At 54.4% G+C, this 27171-nt stretch overlaps 1 protein-coding gene across 1 annotated transcript in view; it reads left to right on the forward strand.

Annotated features, from left to right (window-relative positions):
• Pde9a (phosphodiesterase 9A) overlaps positions 1-27171 on the forward strand; it is a 65557-nt gene that overhangs the window by 15640 nt on the left and 22746 nt on the right. The window contains exons 2-4 of the mRNA XM_010636497.3: positions 3543-3613; positions 4646-4723; positions 7581-7624. Coding sequence (XP_010634799.1) covers positions 3543-3613; positions 4646-4723; positions 7581-7624 — 193 coding nt within the window. The remainder of the gene's footprint in view (positions 1-3542; positions 3614-4645; positions 4724-7580; positions 7625-27171) is intronic.

The raw sequence follows: 27171 nt of genomic DNA on the forward strand, positions 1-27171 counted from the left end.
TTCCTCCCCCCCCTGCTCTTCCTCCTCCACCTCCTCCTCTCCTCCACACATGAGCTTGTCGCTCAGGCCTCTCCACCCTTCTGGGGGTCAGCCTTGCCCCCAAGGAGCTACAGCAGCAGTGGAGATGCTCATTCATTGCCCTGGGTCCAGGAAACCCCACAGTTGGGATTCCTCCCCAAGTAAAGCTGCTGCGAACTTTGAGTGGCAGAGTTCTTTTGGGGCATCTGGAATTGGGAGCCCATCGGGGACCCGTGTCGGCGTCACCCACTTTAGAACCAGCCGCATCTGTGGGCTGGAGGCCAGCAGCAATGAGGTGGGCTGTGCCGTGAGTGTCACTGTCAGCCTGGCTGGGTCGGGGCTCCCAGAGAGGTGACCAGATCGCAGGGTGCCAGCTACTCTGTGGATTCCTCCAGAAACAGTCGCGGCTGTTCAGTCTTACCCCCAGCGTGCAGGAGAAACCAGGGCACAGGCGTGATGGTGGAGGACAGGACTGTGATCCCAAACGCCCTGCTCTGTCCTCAACTCCGCTTCTAGGAGGAGGCTGGTTCGGTCGTCAGCCAGTCACCCGCAGACATGGGGTCATGGGGCTGAGGATACGCAGCTGATACCTGGGCTGGTAGGCGCTCAGACACCTCCGTGTGCCTCGGTTTCCCTGTGTCTCTGCCCTCGGATGGTGCTCGCCATGTGCTTGGCACCCAGCACGGGTCAGTGCCTCTCCTCCAGGTGGGCTCGCAGGCACACACGGTGTCCAGTGGGCACGGAAGGACAGGCATCAGGCCGCAGGGCGGCGCTCTGCCCGCTCACTGGTCTCTCTTGCCTTGTTCTAACGGCGGGACGCGGCCAGCGGAGCCACAGGCCGGGCTTGCTGACCAGCCCTCCTCACTCTGCTTCAAGCTGATTGGCAACATAAAACCTTCACTTTTCCGTGAATTTGGCTGCATCCACGCCTCAGGATTCGACTTCATTTCATCAGTTTGTTTTTACTTGTTTTTTGAGACAGGGTTACTTTGCAGTGCATGCTGGCCTTGAACTCACAGTGATCCTCTTGCCTCAGCCTCCTGAGTGCTGGGGTTATGGATGTGTGCCATCACACCCAGCAAAGTTGGGGGGTGGTGCTGAGTATTTCTGGATAGAGGAGAAAGAAATTTCAAAGTTATTCCACGTGAAGACAGCCCTCCTGACTGGGATTCCTGGGGTCCCCACGTCCTGGAGCTGCAGCCAGGCTGTTGCCCCTGACAGTAACGCGGACCCCCTCCTGGGGCTCAGGACATTTTCCACTCAGCCTCTCCGGCTCTGGGCTTGCTGAGTGCTCATGGTCGCAGCCACCGGTGCAGCCGTTCAAACGCAGACATAAAATGACCACAGGGCGGAGAGGTCTCGCTACCTTCTTACTGACGAGGAGCCTGGTGAGGTTCACGGACAAAGCAGACAGCCATACATGTGTACGGTGTGAGCAAAACACCAGGGCTTGCTTACATTCTTTTAAAACGTATGACAGTAAAAGACGCATTGTCGTAACCTATCTCAAAATCGTCCCCTCACTTCGGACACACTCATCGGGTCCCGGCCCCGTCCTGCAGCGGCTCTGGAGCCCTCTCTCCTGAGTGTCTTTAGCTGCGCTGTCCCGGCTGCCTCGATGTCCTGAGTGGATCCCAAACACTTCCCTGTCACGGTCATTCTGACTCTGGGGAGGAGCCGGACGTCATCATGCACCAGCTCCGGCGATTAAGGTGGACGAGGACTCAGCCTCGTGTGTTTACGAGCTGCCTTGCTGTTAGGTGGCGCTGGGCAGCAGCGCTCAATGTGTTTTTTATCACCTCATAAAGACCCTCAGGAAGGAGGACACCAGAGCTGCTGCAGAAAGTGCAAGGAAGACGGGATGAGGGTGTTCGAAGTGAGGGTAGGTTCGTGGCAGTTCGTCCTTTACTGTAATCATGTTTTACACATTCCCTGCACACCTCCGTCACACAGCATATGGAGTGGAGGGGTGTCCCAGTGGGGTATTTTCCGGGGCGGTCACTCCATGCACTTTCCTACCAGGTGGTCTGAGATGAGGTGGGGCTGGGGTAGCTGTCTCACCTTGCTTCTGTTTCTAGGCAACCAAGGGTCCTAGAAATCTGGAGCAGCCCCTCAGGTCTGGGGGCAGGGTGCTTGTTTCTTGGGGTGCTGGCGGTTTGGGGTGCCCAGCACAGCCCTTTTCTGTAGTACCTTGACCGGCTCTGTCAGAGTCCCAGAACCCTGGCCCCTGAGCCAGAGCCTGCAGCCGGGCCACCTGGAGATGTCAGCTGCCCTCGTTTGGGCCCATTTTACAGAACGTAAAGTCGAGGAAAAAGAAGCTGCCGAGCTTCCCTGAGTCACAGAGGCTGGTGGCAGAGTGGGGACCCCCCACCAGGCGGCGCGGCTCCTGTGCTCAGCCCCGCTGCTGCTGCAGAGAGCCTGGGCCGAATGCCTGTGCCGGGCTCCATCACCCCTGCTGGTGCGGTCACCCAGACGTGACTGTCCTGGCCCTTCACCCCTTGGGTGCTGCTGGCCCTCGCTGCCTGCCAGCACCCCAGGAGGCCAGTGCAGGGTGCGGTCTCACTCAGGGGACCCCACACTCGGCCTGTGTGGCTCGAGGATTGGGCCAGCCCCTGCCTTCACAGTGCCCTTGTGCACAATGAGCCAGTGGCTGGGGCCAAACAGGGCCCCCCTCTTGGCGTGGGAAGACCCTGGGAACGCGATTGAGCCGCTGCCCCTAATCCAGGGAGGCTACAACAATAACATGCAGATTCCTGGGCCCTACCCAGGCCCACTTCAGGGGACCGCCAAGCTGGGGTGCAGAATCAGGGGTTGAGAATCAGAGCTTTTCCAGCCAGAGGCACAGGTCCAGGGCCCCTCTCTCCTCCAGGAGAGCGCTCTGAAGAGGAGGAGCCTTCTGCCTTCCTCTCCTGCGCCCTGCGGCTCTCAGCCGGGAAGCTGGCCCCCAAAGGGAGCCGCTCAGAGGTCCCAATGCAAAGTCAGAGCTCACCCCACCTTTGGGTGCCTGGCCCAGACCCCTGACCCTTCAGCCAGGGGCTTCGAAGGCCATGCTTGGGTGGCCGCAGGTCAGGACGTGGCTCTATGCCCTGAGCCACATGGTTCCCTGCTATGTTAAGCCCTTTGATTGAATCATTGAACTTCAGTCCCCAAATACAAATCCAGCCTTTTTCTAAGTTAGCAAATTTAAATTTCCTTTCTCACATAAGGGCTCCCTCTGTGAGGGAACTGGAGACCGCACTGGACATTGCTCAGCCCCAGCCATTGGTCCGCTTTGTGCCACACGCTGCTCAGGTGCCCCACGGGTGTGCAGACGCGGGTGACCACCACGTCTCTCGTGGCTCTTTCTTCTCACTGGACAAAGAGCCACGCTTCCCACAGCCCAACGAAATGGGAAGATGTGCGTGTGACATCCCAGGGCCTGCGGTCACGGTGTCGCTCTGTGAAATAAACCTCCGAATCCGACATCGCCATGGAAACCAGTTGCCCCCTGGCTCATCACCACCCCTGGCTTCTCTGTTTCGTAGGTGGTTTTCAGCAAGTACTGCAACTCCAGCGACATCATGGACCTGTTCTGCATTGCCATGGGGCTGCCACGGTGAGTGTCACCCGCTGGGCTCCAAGGAGCACCCGGTATGGCGGGTGTAGGGTGAGGGCAAGGCGTGGGGGGCCTGGGCTTTCCAGTGGGACTGGGCCGCTGGGGCGCATTCGCAGAGCTGGGGTTCCCTTCGCTAAGGCACTGGCTTTGGAGAAAGGAAGACGGCTGTGTCTGGATTCAGGCCCCTTTGCTTCCCGTGGGCTTGTTACCAGCCCACACGTGGCCCGAGACTCAGACACGAGTCCTAGCGCCAGGCACCTGTCTCGCAGAGGGGTTTGCTTGCTCAGCCGGGTTTGTATAAGCCTGGAAATTTTCCAGTATGGGTTGAGCATCCCTACTCCAAAAAGCTGAAACCCAGAAATCTCCCAAATCCCGGCATTGTGAACGCTGTTCTGACGCCCGTGGGAAATGCCACGCCCAGGCTGGTGGCGCAGGGCACAGTCAAACGTAGGAGCGCTGCAAATACTGTGTGAACACTACGAAAACACGGGTTTCCTCTTTGGTCTCGGGCCCCTCTGGGGCTTCTCATTACACGTATGCGAGTGTCCCCACCCGTGAGGAAGCCCAGCTCTGAGGCACTCTGGTCTGGAGTATGGCGCTCTAAAGTGAGGCTCCGGGTCGAAGGTGAGGGCCGGGGAGGGGCGGTAGAAGATTTCACCCCCCCGCAGGTAGGAAAAGGGGACTCAGATAAAGCCGTGCACCCGCAATCACGCAAATGGCAGCTCACGGCAGCAAAACTGTCCCGCAGTTAGGCATCCTGTGCAACACAGGGCCGCAAACTACGTGCAGATCCCTGCTGAGAGCAACTCCGGGGTTCAGCTTCACCTCCACTGCACAGAATTTAAAACTTCACGGTGCAGATGAGAAAACCTGAGTAACTTGGTCAAGATGCCAGCTCGAGAGGCCCCTGTGGCGCCATCTGGGGTGCTGTCTGTGCAGGCTTAGAGGCTCCAGAGGACCTGTGGAGGAAAGGCAAGCAGCCCACGGGCAAGCATGCACTCAGGGGCTCGCTGACGTGAGCGTGTCTTTCAGGAACACGACCATCTCCCTCCTGACCTCGGACGACGCCATGGTCTCCATCGACCCCACCATGCCCGCGAATTCAGAACGGTAAGAGGCCAGGCTTCTTGGGCAGTGTCCGATGCCTCTGTAACACGTAGCGCGTGACTGCAGGGAGGTCTGCGTGGCAAGTGGAGGTGGTGGCACACACCTGTCATCGCAGCACTCAGGAGGCTGAGACAGGAAGGTTGCCCCAAATTCAAAGCCAGCCTGGCCTACATAGTGAGTTCAAGGCCTGCCTGAACTGTCTCAAAATAAACAAATAAAACCAGAGATAACGGGAGAGTGAGAGAGTCAAAAGGAGGCAAGATTCCTTCGTTCCTTTGCATGAATTCATATTCTCTCTTCAATAGAAGCCCTGTAAGAAGGCAGTGTGCAGATGGGGAAACTGAGTCACCCAGGCTGGGGCAGAAGCAGTAGAGCCAGGCCCCAGGACCTGGCGATGACCTCAGGAGGGCTGCAGGAGCTGCCCCAGCCAGAGCACTTGGGACCACCTAGCATCTCCGTCCACAGGGGGCCCGACCGGGACATCCTGGGCAGAGTGGGAAGGGACAGGGACACAGACAGAGCCGGAACAGGGCAGTAGGGGAAGCTGGGAGGGGACCTCACCTAAGTGTGCGGAGCAGGGGAGGCCGCTGTAGCTGCTCGAGGGAGGACACAGGGCTGCGGCTCGCACGTCACCACCGGTGGCCTGGAAAGTGTCCGAGGACCTGCGGGCCGCACCACAGTGAGCGCAGAGCAGAGCTGGGTGCCCTGGGCCCTCTGCTCCTCCCCTTCAGCCCCCAAGGGTCCCTGTGGAGCTGCTCCTTAGGGTGTCCTGCCCGGGGGACCCACACCAGCCCACATGTGGCTTCTCGGGGTGGGTCCGGGCCCCCCCAGCCCAGGCATGGGCGCCTTCATCCTCCTGCCCTTGGAAGTCTGCGATCGTGGTCAGGAGGGTCCCGTGGGCGCGGTCAGCGCGGGCCTGGTCAGCGAGGCCCCAGTGGCCGTGGCGGCCCTTCCCTGTCCCAAGGCCTTGGCCCGCCTGCTCCCGAGCAGGCCCCGCTCAGCCTGGTTCTCAGCTCCTGGACTCCCAAAGCCCCACGGCTAGCTGGCTCCCAAAGACTCCAGTGAGAGCCACGTTCCCTGTGTGACGGTGACTGACCCGGCTTAGCCAGTCACTGCCGTGGGTCCACGCTGCATGTTGTCCTCTCTTCTTATTTCAGCAGTAATGGAGACTGAACACAGGCACTTCACGCTGAGCTGCATCCCCGGCCCTGTTTTATTTTGAGACAAGATTTTGATAAATTCCTCAGGCTGGGCTTGAACTTTCGATCCTCCTGCCTCAGCCTCCTGGATTGCTGTGATTATAGGTGTAAGCCGCCATGCCTGGCTTGTCTTTGTCTTTTGACAACTGAGCGAGCCCCCGAAAATCTCTGCTATCCCAGAGTGAGCACGCACAGCGGCTTCAGCAGCAGGCACTGGCTGTCCTGCCTTTGTGTGGGCCGCCGTTGAGAGTAGGGGCTGCCTGGTGCGTTCTGAGGCCTCCCCTGGTTACAGAGCCGCCTTCTCTGTCCTCTGCACCTAGCAGAGATGGAGGGACAGAGACAGAGACCTGGTTCTTTGTCACCTGTGAGGACATGAACGCCACCCTGGGGCCCCCCATGACCTCATCCAAACCCCTGCAGCTTCCCGAGCCCTGCCTCCTGGCCCCAGGGTATGGCATGGTGACCACTTGACAGTCTTGGGGAAGATGCGGCTCGTCCCCGTGCTGAGCTGCCATGGCAGCTGCACCCCACTGTTCCCAGTGAAGAATGCAGCTCAGCTGGGCATGGTGGCGCACGCCTGTCATCCCAGCACTCAGGAGGCTGAGGCAGGAGGATCTCTGTAAGTTCGAGACCAGCCTGGGCTACATAGTGAGTTCCAGGTCAGTCTCACTACATAGTGAAATCCTGTCTCAGAAACAAAACAGCTCCCACCACCCTCCCAGGTTACTTTTCAGTCCCTCCTGGCTTTGCCAGCCCTGTCCTTTGCTCAGTTCCCATGGACTTCAGGGTCCTGTGCCAGCCCGGGGCCCGGGTCTGTGCAGGGCACCGCATGTGCATGGGTACCGCCACGTCACCTGCCCCTCTGGGTCTCGTGACTGCTGCGCTGAAGTCACCGAGGCATTGGACCTCTTGCTGGGCCCCGGCTGCATCCTACCCTGTCTGTCTGAGGTCGCAGCCCGCAGGAGAGAGGGCGCTGCCTGCATGGGTGGGTGCTGGAGTTAGGGTTTGCGCGATCAGGTCAGATCTGCAGGGCTGGACCAGGGGGGCAGGACGCTCATGACAAAATCTGTCACTGCACAAATGCAAGCATATAAAGGAAGTTCGCTGTCCAGATGATGCAATTAGAACATTCGGAACTCGTTAGAGGAAGCTTAGAACAGCCAAAGGAAGTAAGTTTTTAAAAAGGAAGAAGAAAGCCTAGCATAGTGATACCCACCTGTAATCTCAGCACTCGGGAAACTGAGGCAGGAGGATCTCTAGGAGTTCAAGGCTGGCCTGGGAGACCGCAAGGCTCTGTCTCCAAAGAAGAATCAAAAATGCAAGGAGTGGGAATGTAGCCCAGTGGTAGAGCACACGCGTAGCCGGCACGGCCTCTGGCTCTGTCCCAGCCACAGAAGGCACTCTAACTTGCCATCCTCCTGCCTCAGCCTCCCCAAGCGCTCAGACCCTAGGCGTGCACCCCCGGGCCCCAGGAGAAGTTGCTTCACCTTGTTTTCTGCTTGAGTTGCTTTTGATGAAAACTCTAAGTTCAGTTCAGTACCTGGTAGAATAAGATAGGAGTTTTAGCTTTTCCTAGTATAAAAATACTTTTCAATGTAAAAAGCCTGTGTCCCTGGCTGTCGGGACGGCCTCTCACCACGGCGCTGTCTCCTCTCTTGCAGCACGCCGTACAAAGTGAGGCCCGTGGCTGTCAAGCACCTGTCGGGTAAGGCCCTCCCTGTACCCTTGGCGGTGTGAGAGGCCGGCCGGGGACGGTGCTGTTCGCAAAGCGTCCGGATCCGCCGGCTGATGTGGTGGGGCACCCGAGCCTCGCCCGCCTGGGTCCCCACTGCGCCCGGGACTTAGCCTTGAGGGGTTCTCGGGCCCAGCCCCAGCCCTAGCCATGTCCTTGGTAGAGTCCCACTCCTTTCTGAGCTTTGAAATCGGGGTGGCTGTGCTGACCTCGAAGTGAGCATTTTTGTGAGCTTTGGAAAATGCGTGCTGCCTCGAGCCAAGGCACCACGTGGTGAGCCTGCCAGCCACGTCCACCTGAAAGAGTATTCCGTAGTGAGAGGCCACCAGAGTGTGTTTTCCATGGCCGCATGGCTGGGCTTTGAGCCACTGCCAGTAGGGGCTTTTATGAAAAAAACGGGGTAGATACTTAAGAGTGGACAGCGGAGTCCTGTGGTTACGCATATGCTTGACATTTTTGTTTTGTTTTGTTTGTTTTCTGAGACAGGGTCTCCCTCTGTAGTTCAGGCTGGCCTTGACCCTGCAGCGATCCTCCTGCCTCAGCCTCCTGCGTGCCTATACGCTTAAATACAGCCAGTGGTTCCAGAGTGGCCCCAGCAGTGCCTGCGTTGGGTCTCCCACTCTCTCCCACGGGTGGCCTCAGCCTTTCTGCGTCCTCCATCCCGAGGGGTGTGTGGTGTCTGGAGGCCGGCTTTCGTTTGTGTTGCCGTAGCGACTCCTGGCCGCGATTACTTCCAGCCTTCCCAGGCGCACGTCAGTCTGCTGTGTGCAGCATCCATTCAGATCCTCTGGGACACACTGCCCGCTTTCCTCCTGAGCTGTGCATGCGCCCAGGAGCCACACCCTTTGTCGGGTCCAGGTTGTAAACATTTCCCTGCTCTGCACTTTTCCCTTTCATTTCTGATGAGCGGCTTGTGATGACCAGAGGTTGGCATTTTGACCCAGCCTGGTTTGTCCATTTCCTTCTTTTATCATGTGTCTTTGCTTCACTCTCGAAATCAGAGTGTGTCCCATAGCTGCGAAGCCTTCTGTGTGTTTCTCTCCAGTTTTGCAGTTGTAGCTGGTATGGTTGGCTTATTTATTTACACACATTTATTTCACGGTGCCGGGGCCACACCCAGGCCTCCCGCTCCGAGCTACACTCCAGCCTGTGTGATCAATTTCCCATTAATTTCGTGTATGACGTGAGACAAAACTAGGTTTCCTTCCCTTCATTAAATTTAATTTAAATTCTTGGAGGATTCAGGGTTACCGACTAGAATTTAAAACACCCATAGAGAAACATGGCGTGTGCAGCAGCGGACCTCAACTCCCCGCCTACGCTGTGCGCACAGCTGGCACACGTGAGTCCTGGCCGACAGTCTGGTCCCTACGCACACGCCTGTCCCGAGAGAGAAGACGGACAGAAAGTCCTGAGGACAGGTAGTATGCACCTCTTGTTCTTTCATCTCGCTCAAAGATGTCCCTGCTCTTATTTTCAAATACATTTTTTTGGCCCATAGGGCTGGGGATGTAGCTCAGTGGCACCGCGCCTCCCTGGCAAGCGTGAGGTCCTGAGTTCAATTCCAGGTATGAAAAAAAAAAAAATCAAATGCATTTTTGGTCCAGTCTGTCCATTGCTACCAAAAACAAAAAGTCTGCTAGAATTTGGGTAAAAATCCCTTTGAATACTTAGAACAACGCAGGAGAGCTCTCGTCTGAACAATGCTGTCTTCTTCCTCCTCGTGAGTAGGGTGTAACTCCGTGTCGGGGCTTCCTTTAGTGTCCCTGGAGAACGTGTTTTAGTTGTCAGTGTAAAGTTCTTGAATGTGTATTGATAAATTCACCAGTCTATTTCACTTTTTCATGATAATAATGAGTTTTTTAAATTCAAAAGTTGAGACGATGGCTTAGTGAGGGATGAGTTGCTTGGCGTGCATGAGGACCTAGGTTGGACCCCAGCACCACAGACACACACACACACACACACACACACACACACACACTCACACACACACTCACACACACAGGCACACACTTCCAATTTCAGTTTCCAGTGCCTGTTCGCTTATGGAAATAGCTTTTGTGCACTGACCGTTCTGGACTCCGTGGAAGGTCTGCTGCTTTTCCACAGATTTCCTGCGATTCTGTGGCCAGGTTCCCCGCCTCCACTAATGGAGCTGCTGCTTCTCCTGCGTGGGTCTGGATGCCTTTGGCACCTTTTAGCTCTTTTCCTTGCCCCGCTGTGCTGGCAAGGCCTCCAGCCTGAGAGAGCTCAGCTCAAAGGCAGGAACCTGAGAGGAGATCTGTGACCGTGATCACACCAGGGTGGCCATAGCCGTAGCTTTTTTGTAGTGGCCCTTTGTCGAGTTGTGAGATTTTTTTTTCTATTTCCAGTTTGTTGAGAGCCTTAATTTTAAATAGGTGCTGAATTCTGTCAAATGCTTTTATGCCCTCCTCCATGATTCTATCTTTTCTCCTCCTTTCTGTTAATAGAGAAGTACACTAGCTGAGTTTAAAACACTAACTTTGCATCACTAGTGTAAACTCTGTGTGACCGAGGCATATCCTGTTTTTCGGTTCAGATTCAGTTTACAAGCGTTTTTACGTCAGCATCTCAAGAGCTGCTGGACCTCAGTTTTCCTAAACTGCATTCATCTGGTTTTGCTGTTAAGGTGCCAGCCTCACCAAGCCGGTGGGAAGCGGTTCCTCCTCTTCCCTTTCCTAGGAGTGGGCACAGGGCCGGCGTCATTTCTGTGTCGGGTGTTTCACAGAATTTGCCAGCACACCTGTCTGCTCTGGCAGGTTTTTGTGGGAAAGGTTTTAATCACAAGATTAATTGTTTGAATAGAAAAGATCGCTCTGGTTTTCTGTCCCTTGGTGGCTCCATCCCGCCAGCCCTGTCCCCCTGGAGTCCCAGGCGCCTCCGTCCACACACAGCTGACCACATGTGAGTCCTTCTGGCCCACAGCCTGTCCTGAGACCCACCGCTCTGGTGGTCGTGCTCCTGAGGACTTGCACACGACAGAATTCAGCATCAACTCATAACTGAGCCTCCCCACAAGGTAGAAATAGAAAGGGCCTCAGCCTCGGCCGTTTTGTCCTGGCTTCTCCCAGAACTTTGTTAGGGGATTGGGTTGAAATGCCCTAGTCCTTCTCAGCGGGTCCAGCCCTGGGGCGCTTAGCCATGGCATCTGTTCTGAGAGGCATCTTTAGGTGGCTTCAAAACTAATCTGCCTAAGCTTCATACATTTTACTGATTTATTTTTTCAAAGAGCCAGCTGTGAGTTTCATTGGGTTTTTATTCCCTTCTTTTCCTCCTCTCCTTTTTTATTTTTGCTTTTTCTGTTTTTTGTTTGTTTTGTTTTGTTTTTGAGACAGAGTTTCTCTATTCATTTCAGGCTGGCCTTGAACTCTCTGTGTAGCCCAGGCTGACCTCCACCTTGCAGGGATCCTCCTGCCTCAGCCTTCCAAAGGCTAGATTACAGGCATGCACCACCACACCTGGCATCCTCCCCTCCCCACCTTCGGTACTAGAATTTAAACACCAGACCTTCATACTGAACTATACCCTTGGCCCTTTAATTTTTTTTATTTTGAGACAGGTTCTCACCAATTTACCAAATTGCCTAGGCTGAGCTTGAATTTGGGATCCTCCTGCCTCAGCTTCCCAGAGTGCTGGAATTACACGCCTGCACCACCATGCCTGGCTTCATTGGTTTCACTGTTGTTTGTTTCCTACTTCATTTGATTTCTTTTCTTTTTTATTTATTTCCTTCCACTCTGTCCAGGTTTCTTTTCCCCCTAGTTTCTAAAGGTAGAAGCTTTGATTACCGATTTTAGAATTTTTTTTTCTTTCTTTCTTTCTTTTTTTTTTTTTTTTGCATAATACAGTAAAGCAATTCAGAGCTGAAGGTTTCCCTGTGAACATAATCTTACCAGTGTTCTATTGTTTTCATTTTATTCCAGTCACACTACTTTCTAATTTTTCTTTGGTTGGTTCCTCCACCAACCCACTTGTTGCTTAGAGTGTGTGATCTGGTTTGCAAGTACTTAGGTGTCCCCTTTCCCTTCTGTAGCTGACTCCTAAGCGAATTCCGCTGTGGTCAAATAGAAGAGCCTAGCAGAGCTGGGACAGCAGAGGTCTGCAGCAGGAGCGGGGCTGCTCCCTGGCTGGGGAAGGGTGGGGTGCCTGGGGTCTACCCAGCCCCAGGCACCATCGGAGGTGGGGCAGGCTGAGCTGGGGGCCGAGGGGACAAACCCAGCCTCCTGCCAGACACTGCACTGTGGGCACGGGTCTGGGGGGGCCCGGTGTCAGCTGGAGAGAGGTGGCCAGGACTGAGACACCAGATCAGGGCCCGGAAGAGGACTCGGGGACTCCCCTGCACCAGACAGGACAGCACAGAATAGGCAATCACGTAGGTTTGAGGAAGGGTGGTGGCTGTGTTCAGATATTCACAAGAGAACAGATTTTGTGTAACTTTGGGGCTACCCTAGGGCCAGCAGGACCACTTCGTGCGCATGATGGGGAAGAACTTGGGCTTTGGTGGAGATAGAATGCCTGCCTGAGCTCAGCTTGGCAACCCTCCTGACTCAGCCTCCCAGAGTGCTGGGTTTCCAGCTGTAAGCTGACTCTGAAGGGCTGAGTACCTCCCCAAGAGTTCCTGCAAAGGGCTGGTGGCCTCATGTGGGGGTCACCTGTAGATACCCAGTCCGGTGCCTGCTGTAGCACCCCCAAGCTCAGATCGTGGGAGCCCCAAAGCGTGAGATATAAGGGGCTGCAGAGCGCCAGGGCCCGTGAGAGCACTCGGTGGCTCTGGAGTGACCAGACAGTCGGGTGTCAGTCAGGTGGTGCCAGGGCGTGAAACACAGGCAGTGCCCTGCATGCGAGGGTGGCTCCGGCTTGGAGAACACAGCAGGGCCCACAGCCTCACCCAGCCGCACCCGCCGAGCAGGGGAAACAGAGCTGTGGGTGTCACACCCGGCAGGACAGGACTCCGCCCTCCCACGGGCACCCACCAGACCCTGGGCCCTGCCAGGGGCATCGGCTTTGTTCTGCCCGGCTCCAGGTGCCGTTTCCCCAGCAACCTCCCACCCCCCAATCGCATGTGTGGCCAGGCTGACACCAGCACCCCCAGCCCTGGGCTTGGACCCTTTTCCTTCCCGTGACCCTGATCTGGGTTTTTCTCTTTTCTCTCTCAAAGCTGACGTCCCGTAGACTCCCCGTCCACCCTTGGTCCTCGGGCCCCTGGAGGGAGGAGCCCGTACTTCAGAGCAGTTACTCCTTGGCAACAACACATCTGCTCTTAGTGTGTTTATTGTTTGTTTTCTTTTTGTTTAGGTTTTTTGTTTTGTTTTGTTTTTTTTAATGACTCAAGGTTTCACTAAATAGCACAGGTTGGGCTTGAACTTTTGATCCTCCTGCCTCAGCCTCCCGAGTACTGGGATTACAGGCGTGCCAGCAGGCTCGGCTTGTGTGTCAATTGTGTGTGAATGCTGCATGTTGTGAGACATAGTGGGCTCAGTAAAATGGTGTTTTAAGAGCCTGCATGCCGGGCTGGGGATTTAGCTCAGTGGTTCTGCTGACTGCCTCAGCAGTGCAAGTGCAAAGTCCCAAGTTCAACGCCTGGTACCAACAAAAAGGGGGAGTCTGGAGTGCTGAGGTTCACAGCCAGTGTGTGGGATGTGTGGGTGCTGTCAGCAGGCGCCCTGAGGTCCACGGCTGGTGACCGTCCCACTGCCTCTGCGGGCTCCTGTGGCCCTGCCTCCCCTGCCGGGCTCCCTCTGTCCTGGGCAGCCGGGACGTGCCCAAAGGTGAGGGAGACATCGAGGTCCCAGGGAGAGATGGTGGACAGCGCTCGGCCTGCCTGGCTGCGGGGGGCGGGTCTCTAAAGTCCTCTGTTGGTTCTGGGACCCACACAGAGCCTTGGGCTTGGGAAGGGGACGTGAGAGTAAGGCCTGTTCACTGGCTGGCTCCGGCAAGTGGCCTAGAAAGGGACCCGGCGGCTCGGAACTGCATCCCTTCTCTGTATCGTTCTCAGGAGGGCAGACGAAGCTGTTCCTGTAGGATGACAAGGGCCCGCCATCCCGCAGGAGCCCAGGAACATTGCATGGCTCAAATTGTCTCCTTGGATTTGCGGACTTTTAACAGAGCGAAAACACTTCATAAACCCTGACCCGGCACCAGGAGCTGGGGCCCTGTTTTAACTTGGAAATCAAGCTAATGCTTGAAACAGGAGCACAGATGTGCTGTGTATGAAAAATCACGATGCTCCCTCATAATGTTTTCTATTCTTAGCATGATTTTATTCCAAAGCCTTAAAGAGCTTTTAAGCTTTAGAATCATAGCCTTATCATCCCTGCTGCATTATTTTTTTAAAAACAAACAGGGCACTGTGCCTAAAGTGAAAAATAACCGCCTCTGGAATTGTGCGCTCCTGTTCGCTCACTCTGAGGCTGGCTCTGCACATGGCTTCCGGAGTCGGGGTGGGGACGACGGGCCACCTGGGCCCTTGGTGGTTTACATGTCCCAACTGTCGGGATGCCCCAGCTGTGCACTGTCTGGCTGCGGTGACGGCACAGGTGCCAGACAGGCGGTGAGGGTCCTCTGAGGACACAGCTGCCGCTCCAGCCCCAGGCTTCCCAGGCCTCCCCACCGCCCGGCTCAGTCCCCACGGATTGCTCTGTCTGCTCTCGGGTGGTACCGACACCGAACCTCGGTGTGCCTTGGCCTCAGTCTCCGCCTCTGTCTGGGGCAGATCTCCCGCCTGCGTGTCCGGCTGGTCCCCCGCAGATGACACAGGGTCGCCTGTGCGGGTGGCACCAGGGACGTCTTGGTGCCGAGTGCCCGGGAGTGCCAGTCTGGGTTCCTGTGACGAGTGTGCGTCAGTGTGGCTGCCTTCGTGTGGTCACACCGTGTCCACTTCGCATGGCCAGCATGCAAGTGACCACTCACTCCCCTCCTGTCACCAGGCGGTCTGGGTCCGGTAACGTGTAGCGTCCTGTCTCCGTGGGAGAGTTGCCCCGAGGCAGTCAGGTGCGGACCTGTGGCGGCCCTTGTCACTGTGTGTACCCAAGGACGAAGTGGGACCGTGGACCCTGCTTCTCCCCTGCTCACTGGGGTGAAGGCGCCACTTGGAGAGGCGGCGTCCAGGGACCCCCACCCCTTGGTGCCTGTCTGAGGTGACCTCTCCCCGCGAGCTCTCATTCTCGTGCTCTGTTGTCTGCCCTCCCACGGGTGACGTACTGGCGGGACCGCTAGAGCTTGAAATGAGGACTTCTAAGTCTAATCCCTTTGTCTTCCTTTCCAGTTGTTTTTGATTAATTGGATTCTTTATTTTCCCTGTAAATTTTAGATTCAGCCCATCAATGTAAACAAAATAATAAGGGCCGCTTTGGCTTTGATTACTGTTGCTTTCAACGCACAGATAGGTTTTGGGACCGAGCCGAGCCAAGATTCCTTTGTTTAATTTTAGTGCTCTCCCGCAAGATTTACGGATTTCAGGGTAGGAAGTCCTGCGTGTCTTTTGTTACATTTATCCCTAGGCAATCTCTGCTGTCTGCTTTCATCCTCCAAGGGATTTTGTCAGTTTTCCCACTGCTGGCTGCTCGTTTATAAACACAGGTTCTCATATATCAGCACGGCCTCTCGTGCGCATTCCTCCGTTCCTGTGTTAGTTTACAGCCTTTGCGTTTGAGATCCCCAGGATTCCACCGGAAACCGTGGTATCTCCGGAGAGCAGAGACAGTTTGAATTCTTGCACGCCCATGTCTCGTTGACTTGGTTTCTTTTACCTGTCACGTGGGCTCACCACGTCTGCAGGGGCAGTGACAGGAGCCACCCCGCCCATTGCCAGGCCTGCGGGAGAGGCCTCTGCCTCTTGCCTTCCAATGCTGTCCGCCCGCCGAAGGTGGAGGGAGACCCACATCCATTGCCAGGTTCCTAAGAACCGTGCGTCCAACGCTTCCGGGCAAAACGTCTGTCAAACCCTCTCACACCTTCTCTGTGCGTAGGAAGCTTCCTGGGGTGCCTGCTTTCCCGGTGGTTTTTATCCTAGTGAGTGTGGGATTCGTCCCAGGCCATCTCTGCGACTCTGGGGGCGATTCGTGGGTTTTCTTCTCTGCTGTTAAAACAATGTCACTTCCCTATAGTCGACCCATTCGTACTGCGGGGAGTACTGAGGGACGAACTCGGGAAGGGTTGGCCTACTGAGGAACCCTCTTCGTGCTGCAAGGTCTGGTCCCCGGTCCCGTGTTAAGGGTGTCGGTGTCCGCGCTGGGATTTGGGTTTGTGAACCGATTCCTGGCGGTGTTTTCTCACGTTGTGCCATGCTGTCGGGGTTGTGGAGGCCTCCTAGTGCTCTCCGGTTCCTGAAATATTTCGTGTCCCTTTGATGTTATTTTTCCTGTGTTCGTTTCCGTTTAACGTCTTTAGCATAGTGGTGCAGGATTAGGTCTGACACGGTTGTTTGTCGTTTATTCATTTTGTGTTTTCCTGATTCCTCCTTTTATGCTTTCTCTTGTGTATTCATTAAAGAAATTGTTGTGTTCCATTTTATTCCTTCACTTGACTCCTCAGTTATGCCTTTTAGCACTGTTTGTTACTTATTCTAAGGATTACAATATATATTTAACATTTTTTCTACAGATTTTATTTTTAAGATTAGAGCAGAATTGTGGGCCAGACACAGACACACACTCAGCACTCAGGGGGCTGAGACAGGAGGATCTCTAAGAGTTCAAGACCAGCCTTGGCTATATAGTGAATTTAAGGGCAGTCTGAACTCTACATTGTGAGACCTTCTCTTAAAAATAAATAAAATAAAATAAAAGGTTCAGCAAAATTGAGTGATAAAATACAGTGTTCCCACATAGTCCCTCCCACGAGACCCTCAGCCTGTGTCCTCCCCTCCCTGACCCCTGTCTGAGTAGCATGCTGACTTGTCCTTGTCAACCAGAGTTCAGAGTTCCCTCTTTGCCTTACAAGCGCTGGGTCTGACAGATGTGTGATGTCGTGTTCCTGTCCCCAGAATCTGAGGCTCCAGAACGTCACGTGGTTAGAATCATGCGGAAAGCAGCCTTTTCAGACTTCAGCATTCTTCACTTCTGGTTCTCCCCCCACCCAGGACTGGCAAGTGAACCCAGGACCTTTGCACTGAGCTGCATCCCCAGTCTTTTTTATTTTGCTTTTTGAGACCGGCTCTCACTAAGTCGCCCAGACTGCCTCGAACTTGCCACCCTCCTGCCTCAGCCTCCAGAGTGCTGGGATTACAGGCTTCTGGCTCTTTTGTGGCTTTTCCGCATCTCCATGGCCCGGCTGCCTCCCGGTTGGTTTTTCTGCAGGCCAGCCCCGTGTGGGGGATTACGAACAAAGCGGCTGGGAGCTGTGTGCCGGTGCGGTGTGGACGTGGACCTCGGCTCTGGGGAGGGACCTTGGGGTCACTGCTGCACCCGAGGGCACGGCGAGGCCGTGTTCCGTTCTGTGAAGCGCTGATTAGCGGCTCCTCTTGGCCGCAGGCTTTGTTGCTCCCACTGTTGCTGGGAGGAAGGTCTGCTCCCGTCGTCCTGTTCGGGATTCCGCCGTTCCAAAAGGTAATCACAGACTCTCGTTAACTTCGCCTGCGATTCCTGTGTGCCTTACAATGAGGGGCGTCCTTTTGTGTGTGTATTTGCCATTGGTATATACATATTTTGAGACAGGCCCTCGCTATGCAGACCAGGCCAGCCTTGACCCTCCTGCCTCAGCCTCTCCAGTGCTGAGCTCACACCCATGTGCCCCACACCCGGCCGGCTGCTCTCACTGCGGTGCCTGTTCGTATCGGCTGGGCGCTTTTTAAGTCGGTCTTCACTTTCCACAGTTTACTTAGGGTTAACGCTGTGGCATAATCCTGCTTAATCGTCTCTCCCACAACCTTTGAGCTGTGGCTGCCACACACTTTATATCTGCACATATTTTAAACCCATAATAAAATTACATAATTTTCTTTTCAAACAGCCAGTTGTCTCTTGAAGAAATTACGAAAAACATAAAGATGATTGTTTAAGTATTTACCTGTATTCTTTCATTTCTGAGGTTGTTGTTTCTTTCCATGTATCCCGGCTTCCAGCTGTTGTACATTCGCTTCAGCCTGGAGAATTTCATTTTTCTTTTACCATTTCTCGAGGTGCAGGTCTGCTAGGGACTGGTTCTCTTCCGCTTTTGCTTATCGGAATGTGTTTATTTTGCTTTCCTCTTGAAGGTCTGTTTTGCAAGGTGTAGAATCCGATTTTTGCAGCGTTGGGTTTTTTTTCTTTCTTTGAGAAGTTTAAGTTGTTGATGATTTTTTTTTTTTTTTTCTGGATCCCATCTGCTTCTGGTGAGAAGTCAGCTTTTATTTTATCATCATTACCGTACAGGTTATGTCTTTTTCAAGGGTTTTTTTTTAAACCCCTGTTTATTTTTGGGTTTCTGCTCTTTGACTATAGCATACCAAGGCCTGGTTTCCTTTGTATTTATCCTTCTTGATGTTCATGAAGGGTTCATACTAGGGCCGGGAATTTGGTTCAGTGGTTCCACCTGCCTCGCAAGCACAAGGGCCCAAGTTTGATCCCTGGTACCAAAAAAAAGGGGGGAGGGGTTCATACTCTAAATTTGTTTTTGCCAAATCTGTAAAATTTTCCAACTGTTATCTTTTGAAATGTAGGTTATGCCCCTCCTTTTGAAACTGTACTTACATGTGTGTGGCAGCGTTTGCTGTTATTTCTTTGGTGGCTGTGGCTCTGGATGTTTTGTTTTGTTTTTGTTCAGACTATTTGTTTTGTTTTGTTTTTCCTGATACCAGGGATCGAACTCGGGACCTTGCACTTGCGAGGCAGGCGGTGTCTCCACTGATCTACACCCCCAGCCTGGCTGTTTGTTTTCATCTCTTCTCTGCTCATAGATTGGGTCATTTCTATTGGTCTGTCCTCCACTTCCCAGATTTTCTCTGCTTATTCCAAACTGCTGTACATACCCCTGTGGGTTTTTTAATCCAGTTATTATATTTTCTAATTTCTGATGTTTCCTTGTTCTTGTCGGGAGACTTCACTGTGAGACCCCCGTCCGCCTACGCTTGCCAGCGTCCTTCTGGTGAGTTCCTTGGACAGGTTTTGCCTCAATCTGCTGGGTCGCCTCTGGGCCACTCCAGCTTCTGCGTCCAGCTGCGTCTACCCCTCTCGTTGTGTCTCCACCTCCCTGCGTGTCTGTTTTCATGTGCACGGCGCGGTTCGCAAGCCACCGCGGACACTCCAGGGGTCATTATCTTCCTCTGAAGAAGCGGACTTCTCTCCTTTGCTTTGTCCTCTGGCACCTCAACCCAATAAAGCTGCAGTTTTCTGCTTAGGTTCAGACCACACTGCCAGGGCACCCATTCTTTCTTTTTGTGTGCGGACACAGGGTCTGTCTGTAGTCCAGGCCAGCCTTGAACTTGCCATGCTCCTGCCTCAGCCTCCCAAGTGCAGGATTACTTGCATGTGCCTCTGAGCCTGGCTTTGTGGATTCTTTTGCAGCAGCACAGGACTTTGCTCTGTGGATGTGCCTTTGTTCACCCTCTTGAGACGGGCATGTGTGGCTTCCAGTCTTGTTATGGCCGTGATCCGTTGGCTATTTTTGAGTTTCTCTTGCTGTACACTTTTCAACTGCATCCAACCTGCTGAAGTCCACAGATGCAGTAAAACTTCGGATTGCAAAAGAGGCTGCGTTTGTAGTAGTTTTTTTTTTTTAACATGCCAGCGTTTGCACTGCCCCCATCTGTTACTTGGTTCAGAGTGTAGCCGGGCAGAACCTCCTGGAACCGGTCGTATGGGCTGTTTGACACCAGGTCAGAGCCTGGCTCATGGAGTTTGACCTCTCACGGAGTCCCATCCCCTAAGAGACAAGCACCAGGTGCACGGCCAGCAGCAGGTTCCCACACCAGGCCGCAGGCGCTGCTGTGCAACAAGGAAAGGCATGTGGTCCCTCTGCAGGGAGGGGCTGCGGTGTCCTCCCCTGCAGGACCCATGAGGTGACCTCGGCCCGCTCCCACGTCACCGCCAGTACAGCCCACGAGTGAGCGAGTGAGCACGTGCAAACCACGCGGGAAGCACCCAGAGTGAGGGACAGCCCAGAACTGTGCGCCACTGTAAGCCTCGCACCTCAGTCCCAGATGCTCCTGCCGCGGGCTGCCTGAGCCCTGGTCCTCAGGAGGGACGGTGCCGGAGGAGTCACACCCACCTTTGAGGGTGAAATCTGCTCCCTAAGAGTCAAAGGGAGAAAAACCCAGCCCAGGGCCATCCCCAAAGTCCCCGAGGTCCTGAGGCCCTGTGTCGGCAAGGCGCTCGCTCTGCAGATGTCACAGGGGCCGGTGGAGCTGTGCTGAGTTTGAGTTCTGCATTTTGCAGCTGCTGGAGAACTTAGGGTGGGTGCTGTCGGGGCCGGAATGAGGGCCTGTGCCTTTAAGAAGCAGAGCTCAGCCAGTAACTTTATGGTGGTCCTGCTGAGGAGGAAGCAGCCTGCCTGCCTGGGCGCCTGGTTTATGACCCATAAACACTGCCCCGCCTGGGACTTCTCCCTCCCATTACAGTCCTACCCTGCTGGTTCCAGGACAGCTGCCGGCTGAGAGCGCAGGGCCGGGAGGTGAGTCCACCCTCTCGGTTCCCAGGAAGACAGGGGACACCAGGCCCCACCAGCCCTTCCCCCTGGCCCTGGGTTCTTAGCGGTTAGAGACTGCACAGCACACAAGTGGATGCCCCCGTCTGCTGTCTTGGGGCTTCTCTAGTGTTTCTCTCTTTGGGGCCAATAATGTGGGTTATGACCCTAATGCAAAAAAAAAAAAAATGGGTGTGGTGGTGCACACCTGTCATCCCAGCCCTGGGGGAGGCTGAGGCAGGAGGATCTCAAGTTTAAGCCCAGCCTGGGCAATTTAGCAGTTTAATGAGACCCTGTCTCAAAATGCAAAATTTAAGAAGGGCCGGGGGCTGTAGCTCAGTGCAAAGGCCCGGGTTCATTTCTCTTATTGAAAAAGAAAAGCAAAAGACTAAAAGCCGTGTCTCTCCTTCTGAGGTACTGCAGAGTTTTCCTCTCAATCTTGGTCTGGTCTCAACAGTTCTCTGAGGAGCTCTGCTGTGCATGCTCCCTGGAGGATGCCTGAGCTCAAGGTGAGCAGGGTGGCTGTGCTGCAGGGCATGCCTGGTGGTCTCAGAGCCCCTGGAGCTGAGCCTGGTGGTTATACGATGGTTACCAGCTGCCAGGAGGCACCGGGTGGGTGTGTGGGCTCTGATAAATCAGGCGTGCCACCAGAGCTGTGCTCGCTCCCACCTGTCCAGGCCCACTCAGCTGTGTGAGGGACAGACACATGCACGTGGCATCCCTACTCTGACAGGCCAGCTCGGCGCCGAACCTTCTTGTCCTTCTGCGCTGTCACCCTGGGCTTTGTCAGAATGGGAAACACTTCCTGGAAGAAATGGGTGAGGGGCCCAGTTTCCCCAACCACCCTGGTAGCCCTGGTGAAGTCAGGCCACAGCCTGTGGGCACCGCAAGAGCGGGGTGAGCCCCATGGCTGGGGGGCCCCAAGTGGTGTCCAGGAGCCCCTGCCCAGGGCGGCCAGGGTTTGGGGATGCCCTGCTGAGGCCCCTGAGAACAGGCAGGTGGTCACCCCTCATGCAGGATGGCTGTGGCCCCATCCTCAAAGCCAGACTCAGATGCTGCCCCCGTGGTGCCTCCCACTGCCCGGGGCAGCTTCCTTTGCAGGGCACCAGCTGCTCCCATCCGGTCCCTGTGCATGGGGCAGCATGTGTGCAGGCTGACTTTCCCTCTCCTCTTTCCCCTTTGGTCAAAACCTCCAGGTCCAGACGAACCGCAGCCCCGCCCCCCACATGCCCCTCTGTGAGTTCCAGCGTCCTTACCATTGCTGGGTTTCTCTGCAGCTACTATGACATTTTCAAAGCTAATACACTTTAATTTTTAAATTCAGAGCATGCCATGCAGCATTTAGAAATAGGTGCCACTGGTCACAGCAGGTTTTGCTTACAGGGCGTGGTCAGGACTAATGTTTGCAGTTGAAAACTACTCCCCAGATCTGAGGTCTCCCGCCCCCTGTGGACGCTGCTGAGACATTGTAGGTGGAACTGGGCCTCAGCCCTGGCCTGTCACCCCCAAAGACCATGTCCTGGCTATGTCTTGATGTCCCCAAAGCCTCATGTGGTTATAGGTGGGGCTTTGCAGAGGTGGCTGGATCTAGGGGGTATGTGATGCTGGGGTTAAGTGTGTGATGCTGGGATTGAGGGTGTGTGATTACTAAATTAGTTGCTGATTGGTTCGGCATGGTTCTGGGTGGGATTACTGATGCCCCTCTCTGCTAGCCAGTAGCCCAGATGAAAGATGAGAAACAGAAAGAGGGCTGCTCTTGTCGCTTGTCAATTGTTGCTGCCTTCTGCCTTGTGCCTGCTGCCTTCTGCCCACCATGAACTGTTTTTCCTCTGCGATGCCACTCTGCCTTGGAGCAGCCGACTATGGACTGAACCTCTGCTGAGGGGCCAGGTTCCCCTTACTGAGCCCAATGAACCTTCCCTCCTTTGACTGGGTGTCAGATATTTTGCCTCCACAACAAGAGAAGTAAGTAAGACAGACTGTGACACACAAGGCAGGGGTGCATGCAGGACCGGGATGAGGGACAGCAGCTGTGCCCGCCCCTGGGTGACTGGGTGACAGGAGGCTGTGGCACTGCCCGGAGTGTTGTACACATCCACCGTGAGTGCCGATCTCCCCTGGGAGGATGTGCCGGCAGCCACAGGAGTTCCAGCTCCTTGCAGGGCTGCTCTTGCGTGTGCTCATGCGCTGTTTATTTGCTCCTCTGTCTTAGCAAAGCATGAAGATGTGGGCGTCTCTAATGAACCAGTCCAGTGAAACTTTTGTGTACATTGCACATTTAGTGAACTGCCACCGCCTGGGCCGAGGAGTTCCCACTGGGTTGGTTTCTGAGTCCTTTGTGAGGACAACAGACACGCTGTCACCAGGGGTGTGGATGACATGAGCCAAGGTGTCCCTAAAACACAGACCAGAATACAGACATCTACCCTGGTGGCACCGGGCTGATGAGCACGCCTCATGCTGGAAAATAAGCATAGAAATGCTATGCACTGGCAGGGTCCTACCTCAGAAGTCCAGAGGCAGCCACATCTGGTGCCGCAGGCCTATAATACCAGCACTCAGGAGGCTGAGGCAGGAGGATCAGCATGAGTTTGAAGCCATCCTGGCCTGAATAGAGAGACCCTGTCTCAAAAAACAAAGCAAACAAAAGGTCCAAAGGCAAACTTTGTGACTTTCTCATTGTCCATAGGTCCCCATGCACCTGTAAGAACAAATGTAGAGGGTGGGGGATTCAGCTCAGCGGTGCCCTGCCTGCCTTGCAAGCTCAAGGTCTCGAGTTTGATGCCCTGTACCAAAAAAAAGATCAAATGTAGAGCCAGCCAAAGCATCTGCGCCTGGGTCACAGCACAGGGACACAGGGCCCCTCCTGCCCTTCCCTTCTGTGGCCACCCAGGTCCATCCACTTCCAACCCTGCCCTGGCCGCCTGAGGTGGGAGCTTCGGGGGCTGCCTTCACCCTGCACAGGCTCTGCCACCACCCTGGCTGCTCTGCAGCAGCTGCCCGAGGCCTGTGTGGTTGCAAGTGAGTGTCCGTGGGCCAGGTGGACCTCAGTCTGTGTCTCCATTACCCTGGAGGCGCAGCTGGCTTCTTTCCATCCTGGGAAATTGCAAATCATGTGCACACTCTCCTGTGAAGGAAAACCCATCTCTCAGCCCGGAAGTGTGATAGCCAAGTCACGTGGCAGTTGCACATTCAGCTTTTTAAAGATGCTGTCAGACTCCTGCAGTGGGTCCACACTTTTCTATTTCCCACCAGCACTTAGGGAGGGGCCCAGGTATTCCCACCCTCACCACCATCATCGGGTGTTGTCACCTTTTTATTTGTTTGGTTTTAGTTTTTTGTTCTGTTTCTGAGACAGGGTCTTGCTATGTAGCCCAGGTTGGCCTCAAACTCAAAGCAATCCTCCTGCCTCAGCCTCCTGAGGGCTGCGATTACAGGCATGCACCACCACAGGCTCAGCTGGTCACCATTTTTTTTTTAACTCAGGACCTTGTGCTTATGAGGCAGGAGGCGGTACCACCGAGCTAACTGCCCGGCCCCACCATTTTTATGGTACCGTTTTGAAAGTGTGCGGTGATTGCGTGTCCTGAAGGCTGCTGGCACTGGTTTCCCACCCACAGATGCTCCTGCCCCTCTCCTGCCCTACCAGAATCAGGTTGTCTTGTTTTCTGCCGCTGAGTTTTAAGCTGTTGACATCATCTATATTTAAGTCTCCATGAGATGTGTTGCTTGTTTTTCTCCCGGACCGTTGCTTGTGTTTTTATCCTCTTTATAGGCTCTTTCTTAGAGCAAAAATGTTGACTTTGATGAAGTCCAGATTATCTGCTTTTCCTTTTCTGGCTTTAGTGTTTGGTGTCTAGGAACTTCCTGCCTCACACGATATATTCTGATGAATTTCTTCTGTGGTTTTTTTCCTAAATGTTTTCTATTTTATAGCCATGGTTCATTTTGCATCATATTATTGTCATTATTATTATTAATATAGTTTTTTGAGATAGGGTCTCACTATGTAGCCCAGGCTGGCCTCAAACTCAGCGATCCTCCTGCCTCAGCCTCCCAAGTGCTGGAATTACAGGCATGCGCCACCACGCCCAGCTCGGATCTAACTACTGAACAAGGCTTTTCCACTGTAGGCATTTGTGCTATTCCTGCTCCACATGGCTTTAACAATCCCTCACCAAAATTCTGATGTGCAGCCTTGTCTCCACTGTCCTGGGCCCTTGCTTTAGTGACAATGGAAATTAAAACTATAGCACGAATTTGCAGGACAAAACTTCACTTAAAATTAAGAGAAAGGGAGGGGAGCCCAGCTCTGATGAAGATCATGCTGCTTCCCTGGAAGGAAAGTTAACAGCAAGGGATAGGGCTGCGGGCTGGTGCAGGGCTTTGGTCTGGGCCACCGCAGAAGCAGGGGCAGCTTCTGAGGAGGACGGGATGTGATCAAATGTGGTGAGTAGCGCCATCGTCCTGGCCCCTTCCTGCAGCAGCTCTGGAGCCCTCTTTCCTGAGTGTCTTTAGCTGCGCTGTCTTGGCTGCCTCGATCTCCTGAGTGGATTCAAGGCATTCTCTTCCATGGTCATTTTGATTTTGGGAAGAGTGAGAAGTCGCACAGTGCCAGAGCTGGAGAATAAGGTGGCTGAGGACATAAGTCGCGTCTTTACGAACTGCCTTTCTGCTGGATGGTGCTCAGCGGCAGCGGTCACTGTATTTCTGATCACAGCTTGTAAAGACCCTCAGGAAAGAGGCCTGCAGAGCTGCTGCAGGAAGTGGCAGGGACTCCGGGATAAGTGTGCTGAAAGGCAGGGGGGTATTTTGATGAGATTCATGGCAGTGTGTTTTGTACTGTAACACGTTTTTATTTAAACCTTCGCAGTAGTTTTGATCCTACCACAGCTGACACAGGCCAGGGTCTGGCTGATCATTTCCTCAGTCCTGGTTCCGCAGCTCTGAGGGAGCTTCATGGCTGAGGGAACGGAAGCTCTGTTCCCACGAAATGAGCCTCTCTCGGGTGGTTTCGCTCTGAGGGTCTCTGCTTTTCTGGATTCTGAGTCGTTACAGGTCTAGGCAGTGGCTGGAGATTTCTGTGTTGACCCAGGAGGAGTCTGGAACTGCACATTGTAAAGACTGATAATCCGGGCCAGGGATGTAGCTCAGTGGTTCCCCTGCCTGCCTCTCAAGCACAAGGTCCCAAGCTCGATCCCTGGTACAAAAAGAAAGAAAGAAAGAAAAAGGAGGAAAAAAAAACTGTGTACAAGACTGATAATCAGACGTCCCTGACTTCTTCCAGGGCTGAGACAGGCAGGAAGTTAGGGCTGATAAACCAGGTGTCCCCAGCTTTTGGCCCCACACTCCCCAAATGATTAACGTGTATGTGTGGCACTGAGAAGAGTTTGACCCAGTTTTACAAAACAAAGGTCAAACTTCATTTTATTTTCAGTTACGCATTGGGCCATCAGTCCAAAGAGTCACGAGTGTTAGCAAAAGCTGCTTTGAAGTTCCTGTTTGTCGCAGATGCCGATCCATCGATGGATCGGGGTGCTTTGAGTATCAGGTGACAGGCCCAGGAGTTGGTCACCTTCCATTCCTGGTGGCCTGGGGCTGTGTCAGCATTGTCCACATTTTCATTGAGCTCCGCAGCTCTTTTTTGCCTCCCTGGGACTGCCTCTGTAGTCCATGAATGGTTCAGCAGCGTGCTGAGTTTCAGAGCCCCAAGGCCGCTCTGGGATAGCGATTCCCACCTGGCCCTCTGGGCTCACACTCTGGATGGCCCGGTTCCACCCAGTGTGCCAGGGGACTCCGAGCGGCCCAGGAGCCTATGTGTGTTGGTACTGGCTGTGTAGGCTCGGGGGGAGAATGTTTGCTCTGCTCTAAATTAAGCTCTGTGTTGACATCATTAACTCTGAAGTTTTCGAGGCACACTGCTTTCTCCGAAGGTTTCATAAGTGATCTACACCTTGCTGAGCTCATCAGAGCAGCTGGAAGCCTCCTGTGATCCTTTCCCACACCTGCCCGGCCCCTCCTGCCTGAAACTTAGCTCCTCACCCCGGGCAGCAAGGCTCTGGAAACATTTCCTGGCTAGCACATTGTCACCTCACAGCTTCAAGGGACTCAACAAAATGTCTTTCTCCTCTTCTCCGTCTTTTGTTTATTTGGAGGCTTTTTTTTAGACTTACTGTGTACTCCAGGGTGGCTTTGAACTCACTCCTCCATAGCCCAGTCTGACCTTAAACTCCTGGCGATCCTCCTGCCTCAGCTTCCCAAGTGCAGGGATCATAGGTGTGTGTGTGCTGCCATGCCCAGCTCATTCTCTTCTGGCCAGGTCCTAGAAAGCTGCAGAGCCCTGGGTTGTCTTGGGCACCCACTTATCTGGCAGCGTTGGCATTTAGAGGCTGAAGAAGGACAGCACCAGGGAGGTGATTGGAGACCATGTAGAGAGCTTGCTGTGTGTGGGCCCGGGGGTAGACCAGAAGCCCCAGCCATGCAGAGGTCAAGGAGTCCATGGAGAGAGAGGCCTTTCCCTGGCACAGGACTTAGCCCATGCCGTCCCTTAATTGCTGCCTTAGCTTGGGCAGGTGTGAATTCCAGAAGGTCACTTGGTGACAGGGGTGTGGAACCATGGCCTGTGTCACTGTGGCATGGGTCAGAACAGTCTGTGCAGGGCCGTCAGGTCATCCCGTGAGTCAGGCAGGCCCCATCCAGCTGTCAGTGCCAGGAGGAGGTGGCACAGGGTGACTCATTCAGGAGCTGGCAGGTGCAGAACCAGAGACCACGAGGGCACTGAGCGCCTCCACTTCCACAACAAGGGTGAGCAGCCCTCAGGCCACAGCCAGGCCGCGGGCAGCGAGACAGGTTTGTGTGGACACATGCTGAGGGCCTGAGAGGGGAGCTTGGATGGATTC

The sequence above is a fragment of the Fukomys damarensis genome, unplaced genomic scaffold (genome assembly GCF_012274545.1).
Source record: "Fukomys damarensis isolate Sample0158 unplaced genomic scaffold, DMR_v1.0_HiC HiC_scaffold_24, whole genome shotgun sequence".
Lineage (NCBI taxonomy): Eukaryota > Metazoa > Chordata > Mammalia > Rodentia > Bathyergidae > Fukomys > Fukomys damarensis.